General features: G+C 38.1%; 1 protein-coding gene across 3 annotated transcripts in view; it reads right to left on the minus strand.

Annotated features, from left to right (window-relative positions):
* Window positions 1-25,152, minus strand: part of VCAN (versican) — a 111,259-nt gene that overhangs the window by 16,533 nt on the left and 69,574 nt on the right. For all 3 annotated transcript variants that reach the window (XM_052776823.1, XM_052776822.1, XM_052776824.1), the window contains exons 8-12: window positions 14,474-19,933; window positions 12,208-12,321; window positions 9,732-9,845; window positions 2,781-2,939; window positions 1,931-2,013 (exon numbers count right to left, since the gene is read on the minus strand). In XM_052776823.1, the coding sequence (XP_052632783.1) occupies window positions 1,931-2,013; window positions 2,781-2,939; window positions 9,732-9,845; window positions 12,208-12,321; window positions 14,474-19,933 (5,930 nt within the window). The remainder of the gene's footprint in view (window positions 1-1,930; window positions 2,014-2,780; window positions 2,940-9,731; window positions 9,846-12,207; window positions 12,322-14,473; window positions 19,934-25,152) is intronic.

Genomic DNA, 25,152 nt, shown 5'->3' on the forward strand with positions numbered 1-25,152 from the left:
AATCACTGTAACCAGAAGAGTGGTTAGAAAGTAAGAAAAATAAGTTAAAAACTAGGGAAAAGGAGCAAATGAGGAAGCTGCTCAGAACCATGGTATCCAGAAACCATATGGAATAAGTTATGAGGGAAACCTATTGAAGCAATGAACATAAATGATTTCAAGAGACACCTAAATTGTTTCTGAAGGAAGAGACAGAGGGAAGTTGTTAAAAAGAAAAGAAAAATAAAGTGGAAAAAAGATCAATCAAAAGATAAATCTGTTGGACAGATGGTCTTATTCTGTTCCTAGGATATCTTTGTTTCTTAAAATTGAAAATTAAAGTAAAAATGTAATACCACATTTGCCCAGTAGCCTGAAATAAAAAAGAGAATCTCAGCCCCAATTTTAATTTCCTTGAATTCATCATTCAGTGACATACCAAACTTGTCTTTGGAATATATGAGTGTATATCTTGTTTTACACTTCCTAGTGTAAGATGGTCTGCCCCTTCAGGCACTACATTTATGCCCAAATTTATCTCACCTAAATTTAGATCCCTTAGTAAAGTGTAAGATCCTTGACCAGCCACTGCAGACAGCCTGGACCACCCCTGAGCTCCAACCAAACCTGAAACACCCTCAGAGGGTGCCTGTTACTGTCAGTGAGGTGTAAGAAGCCACATCAGGAGACAGAGAATGAACTCACCCAGAATGACTAAAGTTCAAGGCCATGGCACATCTTGTGTGCCCAAAAATACATAAGGATAGGCAAGAGAAAATGATGAAATGAAACCCTTCTGCTTACATTCTGCAAGACTTTGTGGCTCCAAGCACAAATGGGTGCATTGGTACCACTGCAGATACACTGAGCAATCAGTCAGGCAACAAAAAGTTTCATTATCTTTTTCTTACTCCCTGTGCTGTCACCTGCCACACATGGTAGTTTCCCCAAGAAATGGCTGATTTACAAGTCATTTTAGAGGATTTTAAACCTCTGGTTATTTAATGAAATGGTAATAAATGAAACCTGCTTTGCCCCAGGTGTCTTTCTACATAAGTTGTAGCCACATGGTATGCAGCAATGATCACTGCATGCATGTGTGAGCATGTGCGTACGTGTGTCCAGATGCTTTCTGCTTTAAGAATTCACAACTGGAAAGGAAAATAATAAGCATAACCAGTTTGGCTTTTTTTTAAAGTAATGTTCTTCAATAGGTGTTAAACAGCAATAAATCACCTGTCCCTTCTACAAAAGAGACTGTTTTGAATTGGAAAGAGCTCAATCATTTCCTGTATCCATCAGCTCTTTGATTTAGGTTAGTTAAATGTAGGTAGAGAGTGTTCTCCCTCTCCTTCTGCTGATTTTCCTTCTTGTTTTAAAGCAATAGAGGTATCAACAGCATCTTAAAATTTTATGGACAGATTATTGGTTACAGGCCTCCTGAACCACCTAAGGATGGCTGCTTCTCCATCCTAGCTGTAGAGCTGCCATACAGACTAGAAACAATCTCCAACAATACTTGCGAGGCTCCTTTGTGCACTCTCACAGACCCAGCGAATGCAAGAGCTTGAATGCCATATTCTCACCCAAAAAATGCATTCTGCTTCATATACAGAAGGGAGAGGAGAATTGCCACATGTGTGCTTGTGTAAGACCAGAAGAGAACAAACCAGCTCCTGCAGAGACCCTTAAATTACAGTCTTAGATTTTTTGTTTTTCTGTTTGGAAGCTTTGAGAGCTCCCACATATACAATAAAAAGAACTAAGAATAAGATTTTAGAACTACACCACAAAATAGTAGTTATCCCAAAACAAGAGTTTGCTGGCTGTTTGCATGGGTGCATATTTAGTGACTACATTTTTTCATGAAGCTTCCCTCATTGCTGGTGGGAATTTGATAAGCCACCACAAAAAGAAATGAATGAGTGATTTCATTTCAAAGGCATCTTACCAGTGGGCTACCATCAGTCCAGCGGAAATCACGCTCAAACATCTTGTCGTTGAGGCCAATCCACTGGTAGTCATGCCCAATACCTAAGGAACCAGAAGGATATTTTTATTAACCTTCCCATAAAAGGAAGAGATTTCACCAAAGAAAATAAAAAGAATTTGCACAGAATGAATCAGACATCCTGTTCTTAAGATTCTTCTACTCATTATACAAACAACTATTTACAGGCTGTTTTTCAGCTTTTTGGTTTTAATTTGGGATGTCTATAAATACGCAGATTCTCATCTACAGTTTTAAACAATCATGTCTCTTCCCTCCTGATGGTGTCTCCCAAAGAAAACAGATTAGTTTCCTACCTGACCGCATATGAAGGGGAGGAAAAAAAGCAAAAAAGATTAAAATAATAAAAGCATGTATTTTAATCTACTTTTTTAAAGTTTTGATTAGGCTGTGACCAGTGTTGTCTAAATTGTGTCACACAACATACAGGAACTATTTCTTTATGCCTACCTAATATAATATATGGTGGCGTGGTCGTTGATGTCAGGTGCACAAAAAATCTAAAGCCTCCAGAAAAATATGTTTCATCAATTTCCAATGCCAAAAAAACAGTTCCTGTTCTCCTCCTCAAAAACAAAGTATTTGCTATGTAACAAATAATAACTTAATAGTTATAGGGAACTTGCATTCACTGAAAAAATAAACATGAAGAACACAAAGTGTGCCTTTTAAACATTCTAAAAGTATATTTTAAGATGGAGATGTAAAAGCTGAGTCATCAGGAGGATATTTCACTAGCTTTGAACCCTCAGTGCCCACTCTTGTTTAGAGGAATCCTAACAGTACATACGGTTCACAAAGATCTGCTCCTCATGAGACAAGATGCTTGTCAAGTGTGCTCCCTGGAGACGGCATTCCCTTTCAGCTGTGTCCCATGTACGCCGATGGGCAAAGTATTTGTAGCACTGTCCTTGGAACTTGTGCCAGCCATAATCACAGGTCTCTGTGTCTGTGACAAATAAATAAATCACATCTCTGTCAATGGGCATGAAACACAGGCATGTTTCATGCAAGCAGATAGATTTTCTTCAGGGCAGAGGTTCAAGAAGATACCCACCTGTTAAGCAGTACAAATGCAAACAATCAACACTCATCCTTGAGACCTCATTACATTTTCAGGTACTTCTGTTTACCCAGTACAAGCTGCAAAAATATTACTTATGTAAGGTGTATAATTGCAACTGGCAACTTTGTGAGCTTCCACTGGTCAAATTGTGCTGTATTTGGACAATCTCAGGAGGACATCTTCAGTCCATAACTCTTGATGAATGAAATGTCTGGATGTTGGACTGCAGTTAGACTAAATTTCATCCGAGTTTTCTGAGTCTGTATATGGGGATGGGAATTTTTACTTGCAAGGGCAAATAGTTCTTTGAGTGACTGTACTGAATTACTTTGGTTTGGAGGAAACAAATAACTGAAAATAATATGAAGGAAAGTGCTTGTGATTGTTCAGTCCACAGATGCAAAGCTGAAGTATTATCTTTCTGAACTTTCCCCTCCAAATCCTCCTCTAAAACCCATCTTCCTTGACAAAGTCTAACTTAATAAACTTTAGGCATCAGTTTCTAAGGAAGGCTGTAAAACTGAAATACAAAATAATGAAATGCACATTGTGTGTGCTTGTATGAGGGATGGTACTGATAAGAATGCATAATAGACAGACGTTTACATCAGCCAGTATATCCTTCCATCTAAAGAGAAATAAACAAACACAAGCCCTGGAACAGTAACAATCCATGGACTTGACATTAATTATTTTGTCAAGGTTAGGCAGCTGTAAACAGAACAGACGGCAAGAACCAACAAAGTTCCCATTCCAAGTTTGCTTCTGCATCAACACTACAGGAATGTATCACAGATGAAAATCAGTATTAATAAGATTGGATTAACAAATATGATGCCTGAATGTGTCTGAGCTGTGCTTGATGATCGGAAGAACTTGCCACTGAGAAGAGTTTTAGGAAGGAATGGGAGAAACAATAGGGAAAACTCAGACTGTTTTGAGTTACGGCAGATGAAATGGCATCATAAAGGACACTTCAGCACAAGATTACAGCTTGTTCTGACTACAGCCAGTTCCAGCTATCTAAGTACATAATGGCTCACCCTGAAAGACCTCAGTTGCAGATGTTGAAGAACTGAAACACAAAGTTTGGCCTTCCCCACCCCACCCACCAAACAGAAATTTGCCACTTCCCACCAAGTTTTACCAATCCCTAAACAAATCTGTGCCTGAAAGCAACTGTCTGGCATTTCCAGAGGTACAGATATGTTCTGGGTATGAAATTGGATTTATATTCAGTGAGCCAATATAGTCAACAGTCAATAACATGCTTTGGCCAAAGGGGCTCTTTTTGCATTAGTACAGAAAAAGCCATATATTACAGTATATGCCAACGACAAACAACTGCAAATTCTTTAACTATGATATTTCTTAGGTTTGAACAGCTACCACCTGAAAGACAATTGTGGAATAGTTTTTTCACAACAGAAGGCTGTTTCTTAATTCATAGCGGGAAGAGGCCATTTACATCCTGAAGCACCAAAATGTCTAATTTTTTAAAAAGTCTTTAAAACTTCCAAGATAAAAACTAGAGTTTACACGTACATAAATGGATTTAAAAGTGCAAACATATCACTTTGGAGGTTTATCAGAATTTCTCTGACAATTCCTGGCAACACTGATAACACAGCAGTCATTGTCTTAGGAGTCTGGTATCAAAATCGTATTCTAAAAGTCATCACTACAGACATAAATCTATCAAACACAAAGGCATAATAGAGCTTACACTGATTACGTCTCTTCTATTTTCAACAAGTTAAGCTGTAGAAAACTGCTTGTGTCTTGAGTAATCCCAGCTATGAAAAAGGAATGTAATCTATACTACCAGCTTGTTAGTTTTTTATCTTTTTCCCTCTTTGTATTCTGTATGAGGTGCAGGCTGCAGATACAGCTTTAATCTCTGGCATCTAGGCCATTTTAAAGCTTAGTCTGCCTTTGGCTTTCTAGAACATTTGTTTAACCACATGATGCTGACTAATAGTGCTATGTCCTTTGTGAAGGCACTTAAGATTTTATTATTCATCTTGTTCAGGTACACCCTTGTCCCACAGGAAAGAAGTCAGATAATAACAAGCAGCATTGCATGCTGAGAAAATCGTGGCCAGAGAGCATTTCCAGGCTATTCTAATCAAGCCTTCTCTGGCCTCTGCTAGGGAAGAAGTGCACTGGGTTCAAAGAATGAGCAATAATGGCCTGAGCATGAATCATAAATGACAAAATTTCTTGTCTTAAGGTAGAGGGTGCGGAATGGTGACATAGGTACTCTTAGTTGAAATGCCTGCACTGCCGTGCACATAAAACTCCCTCTTATCCAAAATGGCGTGTTTTTTTCCAAAAGGGAAAAGTTGAATAACTTCTTCAGCACCTGTTTGTAGCCCAAATCTACAAAGACAGAAAAAGACAGGGATGATGGCTATAAAATACGTATGATTTTTAGAAAGGGAAAGAGAAGATTTGGGTTTTGGTGGTTTTTGTTGGGGTTTTTTTGAGAGGAGAAGTTAATGAGAAGAGGGGAGAAAGAAATGTGGAAAGGGAGAGTCAGGAGGCTAGAGGATGAAAAATGCAAACCACGCAAGTAAAAATGTGGGGACTGTTTTGTCTCTGCAGTGTTTTGTCCTGAGTGTGTGTATCTTACTACATTAAAAAAGCTGAAAGGGTGACACAAAGATAAGGCCTCCATATAGGTATAAGTTATTAATGCCTTTACTGAACCAGTAAAGTCTAATTGCAGGTGGCTGTACATTTTCTGACCTGATCACCTGTAAGCAAAGTAGGTGCAAGCACTTACTGAATACAATACTCCATGTTCATTGTATACTTATCCAGGGAGGTAATCACAGCTTTCTGTAACCTTATTCCAGAACATGATGGAAAGACTGAAACACTGCTTGCCATATTTATGGTGTTTTAAAAGTTGTCTCACTAGACTTAAGATTTATGACAATTTACAGGCCTTTTCAGTGATGTGTGCAAGGAGTTACTTACACAGCTTCTGTTCTCTGTAACTGCAGTTGTATATGTATAACAACATCTCTAAACTCTGCATTTAAAAAAAAGTTCTCTGTAGGTTTAATACATAGATAGCTACCGCTTTTTCAACAGCTGCAATAAGCTGCTGACAATAGGTGCCTTGTCTTTAAAGAAATTCCATAAGAGGCTTAAAGAAACTAAAGAAACACAGGTACTAGAACATAATGAGAGTTTTACTCAGCTGTGAATTTTATCTGTTACTGTCTGCCTTCAGCTAATGAACAAAAGTCTGAGGCCCATTAGCCCACACATCTTGAGGAGAAACCTTTTCTCTGGTAAATATTCAAAATAATCTCTTCTCAGCTGAAAGACATCAGTTAGAGACCATCTGTTTTCAGAAAGTATCTTTGCACTGAGCCCTTCTCAAATACTTCCACCCCAAGCTACCAAGCCCTGGGAACAAAGTGAATCAAATGAGACCAGAGTAGTCACAGACATTTAAACAATGAACTTGGGTTATAAAAAACCATTGTTCCTGATATGATGATTAAAAAACCCAGTTGTTTTATTTTCAGAACCTGGAAGACAACAGCTGGTTTTATTATCCCAAGGAGGCACATCCCATAACAAACAGATATGTGCCATTTTGGCACACAGGTCCATGCATGCAGCTGCATTTGGTAAACAGGCTAGCCTAGGTGCTCCTGCAGAGATCCTGCAGTGGAGAAACCCAAACCTTAGGTTTAAAACACAAACACCATTCCTTGAAAGCGGGTAGACACCAGTTAGAATAGCAAAAGGAGAAAAAGAAAAGGAAGCAGAAAATTTAAATAGGTGCTTGTCCAGTCCTCATGAAGAACACTTATTCTTGAAATTGAGGTTCAAATTGCAAGTCTCTACCATTTTGTTGTTTCCCATGTAACTATTCATGAAGGAAGGTACTCCTCACCACAGATACAGATGGCCAGATAATGCAACAACAGCCACAGACTTTCATACACCCCACTGGTCCCTGGGGACTATTCTCTACAGTTCGTTCCACCAGCCCAGTGTGAAACAGGGTATCAAACAACCCTCCTCTCCTCTTTCCCCAAACATGGAGCTTGCAAAGCAACACTTCAGGCAACAAATTGGCAAGATCTGAGCTCTGGGCTCATTTATCTGGACACCGAGAGCACTCATAAGGGCTTTTCACAGGGGGATGACGATGGAAAGACTCATGGCTCCCCCAGGGTAAGACTCGCATGAAGATCTACTGTAGCCTGCAGTCACCCTTTGAAAAAGTGTTTTTGGCATATTTCTGCATTTTCAGAAGTGATGTTCAAAGGTCACCAAGTGGCATGCAGAATATGCATCTGTACTTTGAAAAGTTACATGTGGTGGGCAAAAGAGAGTATTATCTAACAGAGTACTCCACTCACTTTTAATCTAGTCTGAACCAGAAACAATGCTGGCTTACTGAGCCACCAATCTAGTTGAAAAAGGAAACACCCTCAGCTGCTCTATTTCTAACATCAGGCAGCTTTAGCTCTCTTCAGGAAGAAGTTCCTGGGCTCAGATTGTCTGCTGAACCGTTTCCACCTGGCAAGAAAAATGGCTGTCAGGGAGCCAATTACAGCTCACTGAGTCTCAGGATTGATTTCCCTCACCCTAGGTTAGATCACCCTGAAGGCTCCTCTAACTTCTACCACCTGCCGGAGCTGCCTGATGTGCAGCTGCACTGTCCTCTGGTCACATCCCCTCCTAATGCTGACACAGGCGTAATACATCAGCCAAAGATCCTTTAGTCTAGAAAGTCTCACGGGGGCATTTGGGTGAAATTCTGAGCTCTAAGTTTTTTCTGTACCAGTGTCATGGGACAAGGACATGGTGGAGTTGTCTCCTACTTTGAGCTTCTTTTCCAGAGGCAATGTACACTCACTGCTTCCATTCCCTTCCACAGCATTTTGAATACTCAGCACCATGCCTAAGAAAGGCCTTCAGCCTGACTTTTTTCAAAGCTTTCTAAAATGAATAGTATATATTGGAGGGGAAAAAAAAAAAGAGTAATGAAACATAATCTCGGTGTGCTCAACTCCACCTTTCCTGTGGTACCGAGGTACACATTCTGTCGTTCTGGCTGGTCTTTAAATCTAGTGAGGTCAGGACTGGTGCCTTGAAATAAAGTCTGCTTGCCAGACAAGTGTGTCTGAATTGCCAACACAGTTTTATTTTGTCTGGTGGAGTGGAAATTTGGCACTAAATGCTTTTCCCAAGTCCCAAACCACTGCAGGACTTTAAGTGGAGGAAATTTAAATTCCAAAGCTGAGTGAGCAGGGCTCTGGTTCTGATTGACAAACTAGGAAATGTTCCCATTAACCACCTAAAATGTGCTCTCAGGTTGGTCATAAAAAGCAGCTCAAAGCTACCACAGTACTCAGAGCCACTCGCTACTATGGATTTGCTGCAATGAAGGGGAGGAGGAAGGGAGTGAGAAGATTTGTTTCTTTTGTTGTGAAAACACTGTCAACTTATAATTTTGGAGAACAGATTCAGAAAGTCCTTTCAAATTGCAGGGTTAGCAGACTACAGAAAAAGTTAAACAGTGAAAAGTGCTCGAGCTGGTCAGTTTTGAGAGTTTTCAGCTCTGACAAACAAATCTCTATAGGTTGAGCTAGAAGAGTTTGCAAACTGCCTTTCACTGAAGATGAGAAACAAACATGACAATGACACAGTATTAATTAAACAAATCCAAAGGCCTAGTTCATTCACCTGTGACCAAAACCATTCAGCTGAAGAAAAAGAGAAAAATATTTTCATAAGCTTTAGAAAGTACACTTTAAAACACCACTTATTTTTCCCATGGAAATGCCTTCATTAATTTTACTGACAAAACAGATTTTGCTACCCTATTCCTCCTCCTACATGCACATACTGAGTAAGCATCTTGCACTGTCAGTATTTCATGTAAATACAGTGGGATTTCTTGCAGGCGATGTTCTAACAATTACAGAGACCTGGATGTTTAATCTGATTTCAGTTGTCCAGTTTAGAAAGCCTTTTACAACTTCTTTGTAATTGTGATCCTGCACCTACTATTCCTAAAATAATCACAGAACAAATCATTTTGAAAATTCTGGGATGAAGTTGTAAAGGCTATGGTTCCCAGTGGATGGGTAATCTGGCATGTTCAGTAGATTATTGCTACTTTCCAGCAATACTTGGAAGTTACTGGTTCTGATATGTCTTTCATACTGTATATAATTTTTTAGGACAGAAGCTTGGTCAGAGAGTAACTCTGTTCCCACTCATTATCCCATAAGCATCACTACAGTAACAAGAGAAGCTCAGTATGTGTCTTCCCCATGGTTTGCAAGCCAATATAAGCAGGCTATGCTTGCTTTCGAACCACCTGAAAACTATACAGCTGTTGTTATTTTGACACAGAAACTGCCCAATATATCAGTTTATATTTGGTACAGCAGTAATGTGACTTCTAGTCAGGTTAGCATGTGGATAGAGTTTGCTTTCATCCATCTGCAAATGATGGTGCAGATTTAACAAACAAAAAGTCCTGAGCCACAAATTATGGGAGTCTAACACACTCAAAAATTTCTAGTTTCTTCCATCCTCTCAATTTTAGGAGGCTTTGCCTAGTTACTCCAGAAGGGTCTTGAAATGGAAACAGATGACCTCGATCACCATAGATTAAAGAACACACCTTACCTTGTTCACAGAGAGCACCTACATAGCTTGGCAGACACAAGCAAGTAAAGGTATTGAGGCCATCTATACACGTGGCTCCATTCCGGCATGGGTTAGACTGGCATTCATCGATATCTACAACATACAGATAAAAGTGTTTTTAAAATCCACCCACCTCCTAGAAGGGAAATGTTCTTCAGCCTCAGTCATACTTATTACTAGGACCAATTCAATCCAGAAGAATGAAGTATTGCAAAAGATCCAAATGACCAGTTTATTTGCATGATAACTGATTTCACTACACACAACCTTCCTTTCTCTTCATCCAGATGCCAAGAAGCAGTTTCCTCAGGAAATGTGACATTACTGACCCACAATTTTATATCCTGCACTCTAACTCCTGAGTTAATTTCTAAAATCTAGACCTTCAATTCCTCATTTTGTAGCTGAGAAAGAAGGGATACTGTGCAGTGTGTAGTATTTTCCTGTACTGGCAGAAAATTTGACTTAAGTGTGTGACCATGGCACAAAAAATTCTCACCAAGTATTGGAGACCTCAAATATCTTCACGAATCTCAAGTATTGGAAATCTTATCATATACCATCAAACAGACTGCTAATTTCAGTCTGCAAAGCAGCGTGCCCTGGCATCTTATTGGTTTGCATTTCTCATTTCGTCCTTGTCTAATCTTATCAAGGTAAGGACAAAGCATCATAAAGACAATCTCACTAAATGACCAGTCAGATAGTAACATTCATAATCATGCACAAGTTTACTGCTGAGCCTATGGCTCTAGGCTAAACAAATAACATTTCTCTCCCCTGCTCCTCTGGCTGCTAAAATACCTTGTCTTTGCCTTTTAAATTGGAGCAGTAATTCATTTAATACAATTATTTTGTGCATGTATTCACACAGATTATAAGCTATTAAGTCTCTTTATAAAGATCATATGGTGTTTTCTAATGAGTGCTGTTCCTCTGAAACAATCACAGCATAAACTTCAATGCAGATTTTGCAAACAACTTAGTCCAAAGTGAACTGCTGGTAGTGATTGACTATTAAAGTATAAGAGAGAAGTTAAACACATCTACAAACCAACAAGCAGTTCTGCAACCCTAGGAATAATTGCTGCATCACCTGAAAGGTTTTTTAAAGATATTTTTATTTAAAAAAATTACTTCTGTTCAAATTTTATGCTAGGTCTTATTTGTTCCAGTCATTTGGAAAGCTCTCAAATCAATGTTTTATGCCTTGTATACAGACTATCCCTGAATCCAGGGCTAAAAATGCTGAAGTTTACTTTCTTAAGCACCACAGAACATATTTCTATATGGTGACTGGCCGTGGAGTGTCCCACTCCAATTTGTTAATAAGCCACTAAGAGTTTTAGGGGGCAAGAAGTGGCCAGATTATTCTTTTATAATCTGAAAAAAAAGAGAAAATTATTATCTCTGACCTCTGGTTTGCAACCAGGCATGCCATATTCCCTGACAAAGAAGAAGATTCAAGATGCAACATCTAAAACTTGATATCTACCAGCAGCAACCCACTAGGGAACTAGCAAACTCATCAACATGAGCTAGGAAAGCAGAGAAAAACACTGGCTAATTATTTTTTTAATCATATACTGTCTTGCAGAACACAAATAAAACCATAGTAATCCTGACAACTATGCTGCACTGATATCAACCTTTGGTTGGGGTTGGTTTTTTTCTCCCAAGCTATATATGATGAGTTGAACTCATTTTAGTAACATTGAATGAGTTTTTTTCTTTCAGGTTTGGCAGACAACTGTGTAATAGGCAAATCCATGGTTTTTATCAGGGAATGAAAGTTACAAATTTTCAAAAGCCTAAACCAGCTCTACACTAAACAGCCAAACTACCACTTCTGTCATACTTTGGCTTGCTGATGGAAGGAAAAGCTAGTTATTCTGAACTGTACTGGTGAGTCTCTTGAAGCTCCCAGTCATAGCAGGTAAACACAAATGTCACAGGCAGCTTGAAGAGGTCCTCAGCTAGAAGAGTTACCAAAATACTAATTTATACCAAAGATGCATACAATTATGATCATGTGTACAATTTACTTGAAAAAATATCAAGCTGGCATTCAGTGCTCAGCTTCCCAGTCACATTTGGGATTAGTTTATCTTACCACTCTTTCAAATAATTACACAAAGCTTTTAAGAACTATCCCAAATATTAATGTTTATTTGGGTTTAGCTGATGTATTTATGAATATAATGTTATGAATTCTAGGTCATATAGTTCATTTACAATTGTCTTAATGTTTGTGTACATACACATCTATGCACTTTATTGGGAGAGACAAAAGGGGTAAGGGGACCTCCTTCATTTTATGGTTCTCAAGTAAGGCATCATTATAGAATTTTTCAAATGTCTATGTATTCTTCAACTTCAAAACACCACTTTTGCAGATCTTACGTATGAAAACTTTATACTCAACTTAATCGGTATCTAGATGGCATCAGCTTACCTAATTCACACTGCTCGCCGTTGAAACCTGGCAAACATGTACAGATGTAAAATGAACCACGTGGATAACAGGTACCACCATTAAGGCAGGGATTGCTTTTGCATGGATCTTGGCCTGTTAAACAAGTAGAAAAAGAAAATTGACTCTGTAGTTTAAAGGAACTGGTGTCTTTTTGATTTTTTGGAAGAAGAAATCTTTCTTCATTTCTGCACAGATGTTGCAGGCTTTACTGTAGTTACAGAAACTCTATTAACATAATAGACTACTGAGAATAAGATGGTTTTGTAAAATAGTAAAGCTTATTTTCAGGCATCACTATTTTCAACTTTAACAACAACATGGCATTTACTATGAACCAATATAAATAATTTTCGGAATTATATTTTTTCATAGCAATTTGTACTATATTTGGCAGTCATGATATTCTATTGAGGATTTAGTTTGTATGACATGACAATTAATTATAGCTGAAAACAGTTAAGCATATGCAAAATGAATGGAAAATGCTTTTTTTTTTTTTCAACAGGGTTAGTTTATGTAGAATGATTGGGTACACAGAACATACTGGCTGGCTGCTGTTGTTTGACTGTTTTACATTTGATCAACCAATGCCCACAGTCTTATTTCTTTGAAAGGATGTTTTCAAATATGCATATTTCCTACCTGTGTTTCTTAAAAAACAAGAATACAAATATAAGTACTGAATACATTCGTAACTGAACTAAACATTAAGATAAAAGCTTACCTGCTGTGAAATCCTCAGTTGTTACGGGAGTTATCATTTAAACAGCTTTTCCTTGCAGAACTTTATGCCTTCTAGAGATGTTTATTTCAACTTAGTTTAGATACCTAGGTATCTGCATTTGATTTAATGCCTAGGAGCAATCACTCACACAAGTACTCACTAGATAACCATTTCTAAGTATCAGCTTCTCAGAGTTAGAGGAAAATCATGAAGACAGTCCTTCTGGGATACAAGAAGAAAGCCCTGGCTTTGAGAACTTACAAAATGGGTAAAAGAGTTCTGTAACCTAAGTTAATTCAGAGACACGAGGAAAGTTTAGATTTTTGGTTATATTTTTCCAAAGCATCTGACTATGGTTTATGAATTAAAAGATAAGTAACATCTATTTTACCCTTGCAAGTTACACATTCAAAGAAGTCTTCCTAAAGCACCAAGTTCCCTATCTAGTCACTGGAAAGCAAAAGGTTCAGTTGAAAGCCTCCAGAAGAAAATCCCATCTACGTAAGATGGGACTGTAATTAATTGGGCAAGATCTTGCTTTGGAGGTTTTGAAAATAATCTGATCATATCCATAAAATAGGGTGCATGTTTTAGGACTGCTTCACTGAAAGTTGCAAATGTAGGGCTATATTAAGAACCTAATGATGTTTATTATGCGTTTACTGTCTGTCCTCCTACGGACTAGGTATTTTCCCAGTAAACATTTTCAAATTGACACCTATCTGGATTATTTGAGGAAAAATAATAGAAAACCATACAAAATTAAGCCAGTTCAATTCTTTCCTCAGCTATATCTAGATAAAATATGAATTGAAGCAATGCTACTTGTACTGACCCTACCTGCATCATCTGTGTATTTGGTGAAATGGTGCCTAATAACCATTATGTAAAACAAAATACTGTGGCAAATGATGTCTAGTGAAAAGATCTGTAATTTATGAGACAGACACTGTATCAACCAGTTAAAGCTACAGACAGGCTGAAAACATGAAGTCTCGGTTTTCTTTTGTCTGGAAAGTCATCTTGTAGCTTAAGAGAAGTTAATTTTTATAGAAAATTAGGATCCTAAAATGCACACTGGATCTGCTAAGTCAACTGCAAAATGTTATAAAACAACCCTATCTATAAACCAATTGTATAAGTACTATCATCATGCCAACACAGAAAAGCTATCAGACAAAATTATCTGTTGGAAATTGGAAAATTAAGTAATTACAGCTGAATTCTCTACCACAATCAATGTTACCTTCCTGTCTTTTAGAACTGGCTGGTCACCTCAAGTCTGATCCAGAGCTCCATGATGCAAACACTCAGGAAAAGTCACTGAACTTGAGTTTTGGTACCCCCATTCTCCTTCACTTTGTAGAGGTTACAATCATGCTGACTTCAAAGCTTGAGGCTCATGAGTTCTGTTGTTACTTCATTCGGTGCTTTGATTGTCATACCTCTTATCAGAGTTAAGACACACATTTACAAGTACCATAACAAACATATAAGACAGTGATCATATTTGGAAGTTACCTGGAATTTGCACTGCTGTGCCTTCAACTGAACCCACACTGGTGCCAATCAGGAAATCTGATCCATTAGTGACTTCCGGAAGGGAAAATGATGAAGTTACAAGTTCAATACTATTTGGCTCCTCAGAGCTTATCGTTGACTGCTCATTTTGATATGGACTGTTTCCAGGGGCAGTGCCATTTGTTGCAATGTTAGAAGAAATTGTCGTGATCTCTTCTCGACCAAACAAAGCTGATTGTGTTTCCATGCTTCTATCCAAAGGTTGTGAAGATGAAGCTAGCATTGTAAATGCTTCCTGGTCAGGTTTAAATACTTTGTTTTCAATAGTATTGGGTGAATCTGAAACAGTTGTGGAAAAAAGCCATGGGATCTCTCTCTCAGTACTCCTGTCACCTTCTTGATGGGGGTTGTTCACTGTCCCTGAGGAAGCTTCAGCTTCTATTGTGCTAACTTTCGGAACATCTGTGCTCACTCTTTCTCCAAAATTCAGAAAAGCAGTAGGCAAGACGTGTATTGATGGAGAATCTCCAGAAACAGTAGCTTCTTCCTCAACAGCCAAATCAGTTACAGTTACAGTCTCCTCTGTTCTGTCTGTTACAAGTCTATTAAAGTGAGGAGTACTTTCAGTAGTTGTACTTTCTGAAACAGGCTTGGGAGAAAACTCCAGCAGAGAAGACTCTGTTCTGTCAAGAAGGTCTGTCGTGGGTGGTTTATATGTTGCTGCAATATCAGAACTAACCTCTTTGAAGGTACCTTCTGATGAATGGTCAGACTGATCTAAATCCTTTGATGATGATGTACTTGGAATGATTACCTCAGGATACTCAGATACTCCATTAACTAACTGAACAGTTACTGAGGATTTAGGAGTTTGAGGTACAGAAGAAAAGCTCACTGAATCTGTTTCTTCATACTCTGCTGATGCCGATTTTGTGTTTGTGTATACTGTAGGATGCTTTTCTTCATTCTTGCTAGATGATACAGTTGTCAGTTGGGTTGTACGCTGTGTGGTGACAACACTTATATCAAGCATGTCAGTTGTCAAAGACTTTTCTGTCTCAGTAGTTAAAACTGGTGTAAGAGAAGGAACCACAGGCTGCTTATCATACAGTTCTTCTTGGCCCATTCCAGAAAAGCCAGAGACAGAGATTGTTTCACTTTGATCTGCTATTACTCGGTTGTTTGCCGAAGTATTCAGCTCATAGGTGTCTTCTGTTGTGCTTGTTACAACATGTTTAGACTCATGAGGCACATGAGGGCTTGCCAGTGATGGTACTGTAGGAAGGAAAACGCCCAGTTCAGAGAGTTCGGTAGCGATAAGAGTTTCTGTTGCAAACTTCATGGCATTCCCTGAACCCAAATCCTTGTCATCTGATTTTGGTCTGTGCCCAGCTGTTACAGATTCACTACTTGGCTGACTGGAAGTAGCCAAGGAAAGACTATCACCAGATCCAAGTGTCTTCTCTTTGGTTATGGCAAATTTAGGTGTTGATTCGTATCTCTTCCCTTCAGCTGTCATGCTATCATCACTGCTGTATGTTGATTGTATGACAGGATTTGGCATTGTCTGCACACTTATTATATCTTCAGGCATTGATTTTGAATGATCCATATCTATAATCGTTGTTTCTTCTGATGGGATTTGAAGTCGTTCTTCAATTAGTGTAATATCACCATAAACAGAAACATTCAATATAACACTTCTTTTATCATCAATCATGGGAATAATTTTCTCATATATCCCAGTATCACTTGTTAGTTCTTCTGATGTAGCTGTCTTTGGTTGAACAGCAGATGGATTTGCCACAATCTCTTTTTCTTCTGTAAAAAGGGATGCTAGTCCTGTGATCACAGTCTGTGATACATCTATCGGTGCCTTTGTTGTCACTTTTGACATAGGTGGTATTGGCAAATGAGTAAACATATCAGGAGAAGATGAATCCAAAACACCAACCCAGCCAGATCCTTCTCCAGAGCTTTCAGGTAATACTCTGGCTGGCATTTTTGTTGTTGAAGTGACAAGCGATTCTTCTGTTTCAAGATCAGGAGTTCCACTCAGTATTACAGAAACAGGAGTTATGCCATCTTTAATCAGCAACTGTGAAGTTTCCTCTTGAGAAACAGCTTTAGAAGTACCTGTTGTCCTATCTGTTTCATTTTCTCCTTCCCTATAGTTAGTTCCCTTACTGTGAGGTTCTTCAATTGCAACAAAATAATGTGTCATCTCTTTAATCTCTTTAGAGCTGAAGCTCTTGGAACTCTCTTCTGTTAAATCTGGGGAACTGGTGATCACTGAGCTCAGGAACTGCTCTTCTGTTTCTGGCAGCAGCTCAGTTACAGCATTTGTAACGTCTTCAGTAACTTCAGCATTTGATTCAGTACTTCCTCTTTCAAAGTCTTGTGTCTTGTCAGTTGAAAGTTTGGGTCCCATACTTGCAGTATAAGAAGTTTGAGGACTTGAAGTACTCATGACTTCTTCAACAGCCAATGGCACTACAGAAGGAAGAACAGCAAGGTCGTCTCCCGAACCTTGTCCTGAAAATAATGGATCACTGATGACCTCATCATTTGTTAGCTTTTCTTCTTCGGGTGTCAGTGATCTGGGAATATCTCTCATAGGGAAAATATTTTGTACCAACTCCTCCTCTTGCTCTATATCTGTAACTGGAGAGCTTATGTATTTCCTTTCAATCTTTACAGGCTCAGTTACTCTGTCATCATTAAATGGCAAAAGTATTTTTTTAAGAGATTCTGTTTCTAATTCCTTTTCTTCTGAATGTGGACTGACAGTCGGAACATTTGGAAATCCCAGATGTTCATGGTTAGCCAGTGTACTTTTAAAGAACGGGTCTGTTGTTGTTTCTTCAGAAGATTCTATAGCTTTTGGTGAAATTTCCCTTGGCCTGTCTTCCCCAGAATGTATATCTTCCACCAAAGGAATCTTTGTAGAAAAAGCACTCACTGTCAGTTCATCAGTTGTTTTCTCTTCCATTCTTATGTCAGTTACAGTTCCCATTGTGGTTACTTCATGTTCAGTACCCATGACTAGCTCATCAGGTTCAGTAGCAAAGGCATGATCCATAGATGTTGGGCTGACAACTTTTTCGTCATACTTCTCTTGTGTTTCTGGTCTCCCAGTGGGTGAAACTGCTGTTTTTGCAAATGATTCAATGAATGTGTCTGCTTCTCCAGATCCCTGGTCAATAAATGAGAAATTACTTCCAAGTATTTCTTCAGTAGGTCCATTAGACATTAGTTTTGTGGTGCTGCTGTCACCTTTGAATTCTTCTCCAGAGCCATGTTCAATCAGAAGAATCTTGCCTAATGAGACAGTTGAAGAACCAACTTTTGCATTTTTGCTTTCTGTAGGTTCAGCTACTGCTTTTATACTGCCAGTACCATGTATCACCATGATGTCATGAGGGCTGTTACTAACTACTGATTCTGGAGATGATGTGACCTCATTTGTTTCTAAATCTTCAGTTTTAACTCCTGGTGCAACATGAGATATTATCTCTTTTCTAGAACCAGGACTAGTTTTTACTACAGGAGGAGTTGTGTAAGTTGGTTCTGTTTCTTGATTTTTTTCTCCTGGGTTTCCCGTACTAAACACATCCCAGGACATCTGACTTGCTACTCCAGGCTCCTTTGTTAAGCCATCTGACTCAGTACTTGAAACTGATATTGCTGATTCATCTGTTCTTGCATGTTCTTCATATTCTGTTATTGCATTCTTCAGTGAGGCATGACCTATGCTGTAAACTTTTCCTTCGTGCTTTTCTGTTTGTGTTTCAGTGACAGGCCTTAATGGAACTGAAGTCAAAGTAGCAGACTCAATGGTAACATCTATGTCTCCAGAACCTGGATCAATAAGTGGGGAGTCAGTACTTACCACTTTTCTTGTGGGACCCCCTGAAAATATGTCTGCTGGTTCTTCTGCTGATCCTTCATTTATAAAAAGCTTCTTCTCTCTCAAGAGAGGAATGGTAGTGACCTTTTTGATTTCAGGACTTATCGTACCTGTTACCAGTCCTGTTCTTCTGAACAGGGTGGGCTCTTGACTTACAGTTCTGACTTCACTAGTAGTGCTCCCAAGTTCGCTCAACTCCAAATTTCCCGCTGCAGCAGTAGCTGAATTTTCCTGACTTGAATAAACAGTGGTCTGCATTTCTTTTTCATCTTCAATATTCTTTTCAGTTACAAGAGAGTTGGCAACTACTTTCTCCATAATAAACTCAGACACAGAATTGGTGGCAACAGTTACTTCAGAACTTTGATCAAAAGCAGAATAAAGAGTGCTTATTCCTCTGGGCAAAGCAGAGGTGATTCCTGAAATGGTTACAGAAGTTTCTGTTGGCAGTACTGTGCCAGAGCCCAAAGAAATATCTTGCATTGAAAGTGTTTCTGTTACTGCTTTTTCCATCGTCATGGCTGAAGTTATGGTGATGTCCTCTTCGACATCTCCAGAGCCTTCTAGAACTCTAAAAGACGAAGCACTCATCTCAGGCTTTGCTATATGACTACTTGTTTCCAGAAGATTTTCAACAGAGGAATTTGCATTAAGTTTAATAGTTGATTTATAATGATCTGGAGTAGGGGTTACCTCTTCTGGAATAAGGTCTTTCACACCTATGCCTACCGTAGCAGTATGAAAAAGTGCATCCAGAGAAGCAGTTACAGCAAAACTTTCCACAGTAAATGGATCAGGAGCAGAAGTTATACCAGAATTCTTTTCATCATCTTCCTTTCTTGACATTGTCACAATTTCTGAGAAGACAGAACTGGATAAATCAGATTCAGTGGAGCTATCTCCAGAAGATTCGTTAGTAATCAAAACCAAGTTTTTTGCATCTTTAGTAGAGCTCTCCTCAGTTCCATCCCATGTTATGGTCTCTTTATCTTTTTGCAGTGACTGCTCATATGAAGAAGTAATGGTTATTGATTTATCTGTTGCAGCAACTTCTGACTCACCACTATAAACAGGTTCTAACATTGCAACATCTGCTGTTGGTTGTGTAACTTCAAATGCCCCTATTACTTCTCCAGCTTTGCTTGGTTGCATAGTACCAGAAGCTTCAGTTTCAGGTATTATAAATGTGTTTGTTTCATTGATTTGAGAAAAGGTTACATTTTTTGAATGTGCAACACTTTCAATTTGGTCACTTCTCGCTTCCTCAGCTTTTGTGCTCTTAGGTGCACTAGTAACTTGCTGCTTTCCATTGATGAACTGCAAAGCTGGAGGAGTTGTAACATCAGTAGTATTTTCACAGTCTTCCTCTTCTTCAAACTGTACAAAGTCTGGAAAGAAAGGATCCAATATTATATATTCAGATGAATCCTGCACAGAGTCTGAAGTACAGGGTTCAGTCTGAGCTGATTCTGCATCAATGTGGGGTTCATCTATTGCATGAGGAAGCATGTGGCGACTGAACAGATCCAAAAATTCATTCACCGGATGATCTGCAAAAAAAAGAGAGCTTTTCATAATCCCTAAGTGACAGCGATGGTTGCGCATTATAGTAGACATATGAAGTATAAGCAATCCATAGGAGAAAAAAAAACAACAAAAAAAATCAAAATTAACATAGTAAACTCAGTGTGTTCTATTGACACAAAGTTAAATGCTGCCACCGTGTTTGACCTTCTAGTTGAAGCCTTGATTATGTAATACTGTTGATTGCCAGGCGTGTTTAGTCCTAAATGCACACCTGAGCTAACTTATCCTAGACTATTCAGCAGAGATAAGAAATGGACAAGATGAAAACCATTTTTAGACCAAAAGACTCTGGTCCCAACCTGCAGCAACTGCTTCCAATGATTTGAGACACTAGCTAACCTTTACCAAAAATTGAACTTGGACAAAGCTAAGCCAGGCAAAGTCTAAAATAAAATAGGACATGTAGAATATGCTTCTGCAACTCCATTTATTCTTGGTATAGAGTAATTCAAATTACTAGGAACACCATAAAAACTACATGAGTTAATCTATTCTTTACACTTGGACCCTAGGTAAATAAAGTCTCACTTTACAAAGTTGTTGCTATTTGGCATTACAAAGCACTCTGAAGCAAATAAGAAAAAATATCCCAAATTCAAAAATCAGTCAGAATTCAGACAGTGACATGAGTAAAGTCCAGCTATTTTCTTCTGTTTACCACTAACTTTGAATTATTTACACACCCCACAAACTACAAACCTCTCAAATTTTTCTGTAGGTGGCCAAGCAGATAAAGAAGAGGAAGTAAGTTCTAAGTAGACAAGGTTTTAGCTGCAGAAGCCCTCATGAATTCCTCTAAGATTTATGATCCCAAATTCCATAGACACTTTTTAAATATGCCCTCTCAGCACAAACATTACTACAAACCTTCTGTTCCAGACAACAGATGCTACCCTCATTAAAAAAAAAAAAAAAAAAAAAGGATACAACAGACACAGAAAAAAGCCAAATTTCAGGTTTGACCAGCTGACTTGAAGCTGGAGACCTTGTGCTGAAATCTTATTCCAAGAATCTATCTTTCTTCTGAGTCTATGTTTATAACCATTTCGTCCAAAGTAAAATTACTGTTTGCTGGTATAAATGGGTATAGCCAATGGAACTCTGTCTACTTTTGCCAGGAGAAGATCTGAACCAACATACAGGACTCCTGTCTTACAGCACTGTTAGCAATGATTGCTCCCCAAAGAATATTTGCCAGTATTCTGGCATACCCAGAGTATGACATAGCACAATTTTTAAGGAAATCTTCCTCATTAAAACTATTTGCAAGACGTAAAAAAATGAGAATCTGACAGGTAAAGTATTTGATTAGTTTGAATTAATTCCTCTACATATGAACATCATTTAACCTCTATGACTACTGAGCCCTCAGAGATAATCAGGTGATCATTCTGGAAAATAATGTATTAAATCACATTAAACCAATGCAGAGCACTGTGAAAGGCTTGTGATTCTTTGGCTTGGGGCGTTTTTTGTGTGCAAATTGCAACACAATTAGTATTCTAATATCTCACGCTGTGTTTACAGCTAAACTCATGAAGTTACTGAATCTTCGTTTTGCTAAACGTCCAGCTGAAGAGTAAATGGCAACTTCAGGTCTGTTTCACAAAGAATGCATAATAAGATGCCCTGAATCTGAGGCTTTGATGTAATTGTTAAACAACTTGGGAAAAATTAAGATCCATGCCAGTCTTACAGAGAACAAATAACCTTCAGCATTGTGTATTTCTACTAAAATATTCAGTTTGTACAGCACTAAGCTCAGCTTTCCCATTGCAACAAGAAAAGTTTGGTTTTAACCTCATTTCTGCCTGGGTATTCTATTCTACCCAATGAAACCAGGTGTTTACTTTGTGCTATGACAGCTCTATTAGATGACTACAGAATTGAAACTCCTTCTCTCTCCCTCACATGTGCTTGTTGGGAGTTGTTTTATGCAATGCTCATAAAGAGAGAATTTCTCCCTGTTCCTTCCTCCAGTAGGCTACAAATATTTACAGAGGTTGCCCAATGCCACAGAAATATATAGCTTCTGCAGCCATGTATTTGAGTCTTCCCAGATCTCCCTTTCAAATTTTGTTCAAGCAGAAAAGCAAGAATTTAGTTATTTGTCCAAGATTTGCAATATGACATGGAGAAGCATGTCTAATAACATCACTTTCAGAATCCACAAATTTTAGCAAACAGCCACGCTATTCATACCGAGGAATCATATTTTCATAAAAGTAGAAGCTCTAATCGACACAGAATTGTACACCTTCTTTCAAAACCATGAATGCAAAAATACATAGGAATTCAATAACTGAAAGGGGAATGGCAAGTCAAAGCTGCTAGAGAGCTTTGAGAGTTTCTGATTCTCAGTAAACTCACCATAAAATAATTGCACCAACATACAGAACCAGAGAACTACATATAGAAATGTGCATGGGCAAGAAAGATGGCTTGTACTGTGTGCACAGCTTAAGAAGGAATATGTATAAATAACCTCGTATATAGACTAATGTGGCATAAGGATTAATTATGATTTCATACACAGTTGTTAGGATTGTGTGCACAAAGCATGTAGCATGCTTTTGCACAGAACTGTACATTAAAAAAAATTATAAAACTTGGATGCGACTGGATAGGCTGTAATTTGTAAGAGGGTACCATGACTAACAAGTTCTGACCAGTGTATTATTTTTGTAGCAGTGCACACCTGGGAGTCCCTCAAATTACTTGCTCACACTAAATCATTTATGGTAGGTAATAAATTTAATGAACAACATCTGTTCCAAATTCACCTAGAAGACATATACAAATTCTTACATACGCAAAGATCTCTATCAGACCTTACTTTTACTTTGTTAGCTTTTTCAAGATCTCACATGCCACAAAGATCCACATAAAAGAACCTTAGCTAAAGGTATGATCTTCCAATAATAAACTTTCAGGAGGCTCCTTCATTAAATACTAAGTGGTTTTGTTTTGGTTTCTTTTTCCAAGAAAAAAAATAACCAGCTTTTAAGAAAATAGTAAAGAATCCAATTGAATTATTTTTTTATTTGAATTTCTTCTTCTTTCTAGAGCTTTGATTATTCAGTGGCAGCAATCAAGTTGCCAATGCTCAGGGCTAACAGCTATGGAAAATTCTCTTAAACGCTAGAGATGGCCAATAATCTATGTAAAAATATAGCTCATATAACATATAACCTTGTCCTGTAAGAATAAGCGAGACACTAGGATGAAAACCTAAGTGCTAACATAAAATACAAATACAGGAGGGAAAAGTCTTATATGTTGAACTGGTTTGTTAGACCATTAGGGCAGACACATGAACACTTGCAATAGTTTTAAACTGGCTAGATGCAGCTGACATATGTTGCTCCTATTTATGTTCTTGTCCATACCAGCTGCAGGTGAAGACATACAGACCTGAGACTATTAATAAGAGATGAAATAAGGACTTTAAAGGAAAGGAGTTTGGCTCCTAAATAAGTTTATCAATAGTTCACACATTATCATGGCAAACAAGCCATAAGGAGCACTTGTTCAAAAAGGTGCTTTGTTACCATGGCTCCAAGAAAAAGAAAGTAAAAACAAGTAGCTAAGAAGTAGTAAAGTCAAGGGTTGTCAGTTCAGACTGCCAATCCAAACAAATCCTAAAGGAGATTTATCAGTAAAGCCTCTTATTGAGGAAAGTGATGAGGTATGCACTGAAATAGAGATGGAATAGATAGGTGGATGAGTGTATATGCAGCCTAGAGTGTTTCTTAATCCATTTAATATGTCTAGATGTTTTAAATTACCTGTATGGAATAGGCATCTATTTCAGTAACAGTCAACTATGTGTAAGAAACGCAAATCCCTCTGGCTACAGGGCGCTTTTTAGCCGCAAGAGGACTTGACTGCTACTACATACAACCACAGAGTGACTGACTGAGGTGGCATTAATTTCCATTACAACCTTTCTAATGACAATTGGTTCTAAACCCACAATAATTTTTCACTGGATCAAATATAAAACTTGCCTCTATGTTACTGATGCACATCCAAAAAATGTGTAATGTATAGTAACATTTTTTCTTGAGAAGACTTTTCATATTCTACAAGGAACCCCAAAGGGCTTTTCCAAGATCATTTTTGAGGGGACAGGCAGTAAAGAGCATTTTCTCTCTCAAAAACCTTCAGATAGAAGAATTAACAGAGAATTAAATAGAAAACATTCTGATGTTTTCCAAACTTTCAAAAACCAATATATTTCATTCAGAAGACTTATGGATTTAGCAGGGGTTTTTGAAGTCTCATTCAAAAAGGGACTGTTAACATCTAATCTGGCATCCTGCAGATAGCAGAATTTCACCTATAGATTCCTGCAATTTGTCCATTTATTGCTTCAGAGCAACATGCTGAGTTGTTCATGAGAAGTAGTAGAGTTCAGGCTTTTGTAGAAGGACTAGAAGTCTGATAAACCCATGAAATTCACATAACAATTCACAAAATGTTCTGTGGACTTTGAATCAGGCCCTATATTTTTATTAGAATAGAGCTAAAAAGAAAAAAATAATTTAAAAAGAAGACCAGAAACATTTTGGACTGTTGGTTTCGAAAGCGTGCATTTCATTGCATAATGTGACACTATCACAAACCCCATAATGTTCACTACCAAGAACCCATAAGCAAGACAAGACAGGTTAGCATGAGAAAACAAAATAGTTTGCAATAGTCAAATTTCTTCCTGCACTTGATAACCAGAAAATTTTGGTTTTGGCTTCAACAGATATATATCAGGGTGAATTCAGACCATAGTATGACTAAAATGTCATTAAAATATTCTATATATGTATTATATATATGTATATAATGCGGTAACTTGCAACAAAAATTAAAAATGTTTGGCTCAGAGAGAAAAGCAATAAACAAATTAATTTAAGATAAAAATTGAGAAAATCTGAGGGGGTTTCCCCCTGTGCATACTTGTTAACTACTCTGTTTTCCATGTTAAGTCACCTTGTTTCTTCCCCACAGATATGTACTCTACATTTATTTTTATATGCCTTCTCTTTACTACAGTTGGTCTCCACAGTACCATGGTCATCACCTCCTGCAGAAGACTCCCATCACACACATGATGATGTGCTAGCACTCCATAGCAACAACCTTAAACATCACCTCCAACTAATCAGATGCTCTGAGATCAAGG

This window comes from Harpia harpyja, chromosome Z (assembly GCF_026419915.1).
Source record: "Harpia harpyja isolate bHarHar1 chromosome Z, bHarHar1 primary haplotype, whole genome shotgun sequence".
Classification (NCBI taxonomy): Eukaryota; Metazoa; Chordata; class Aves; order Accipitriformes; family Accipitridae; genus Harpia; species Harpia harpyja.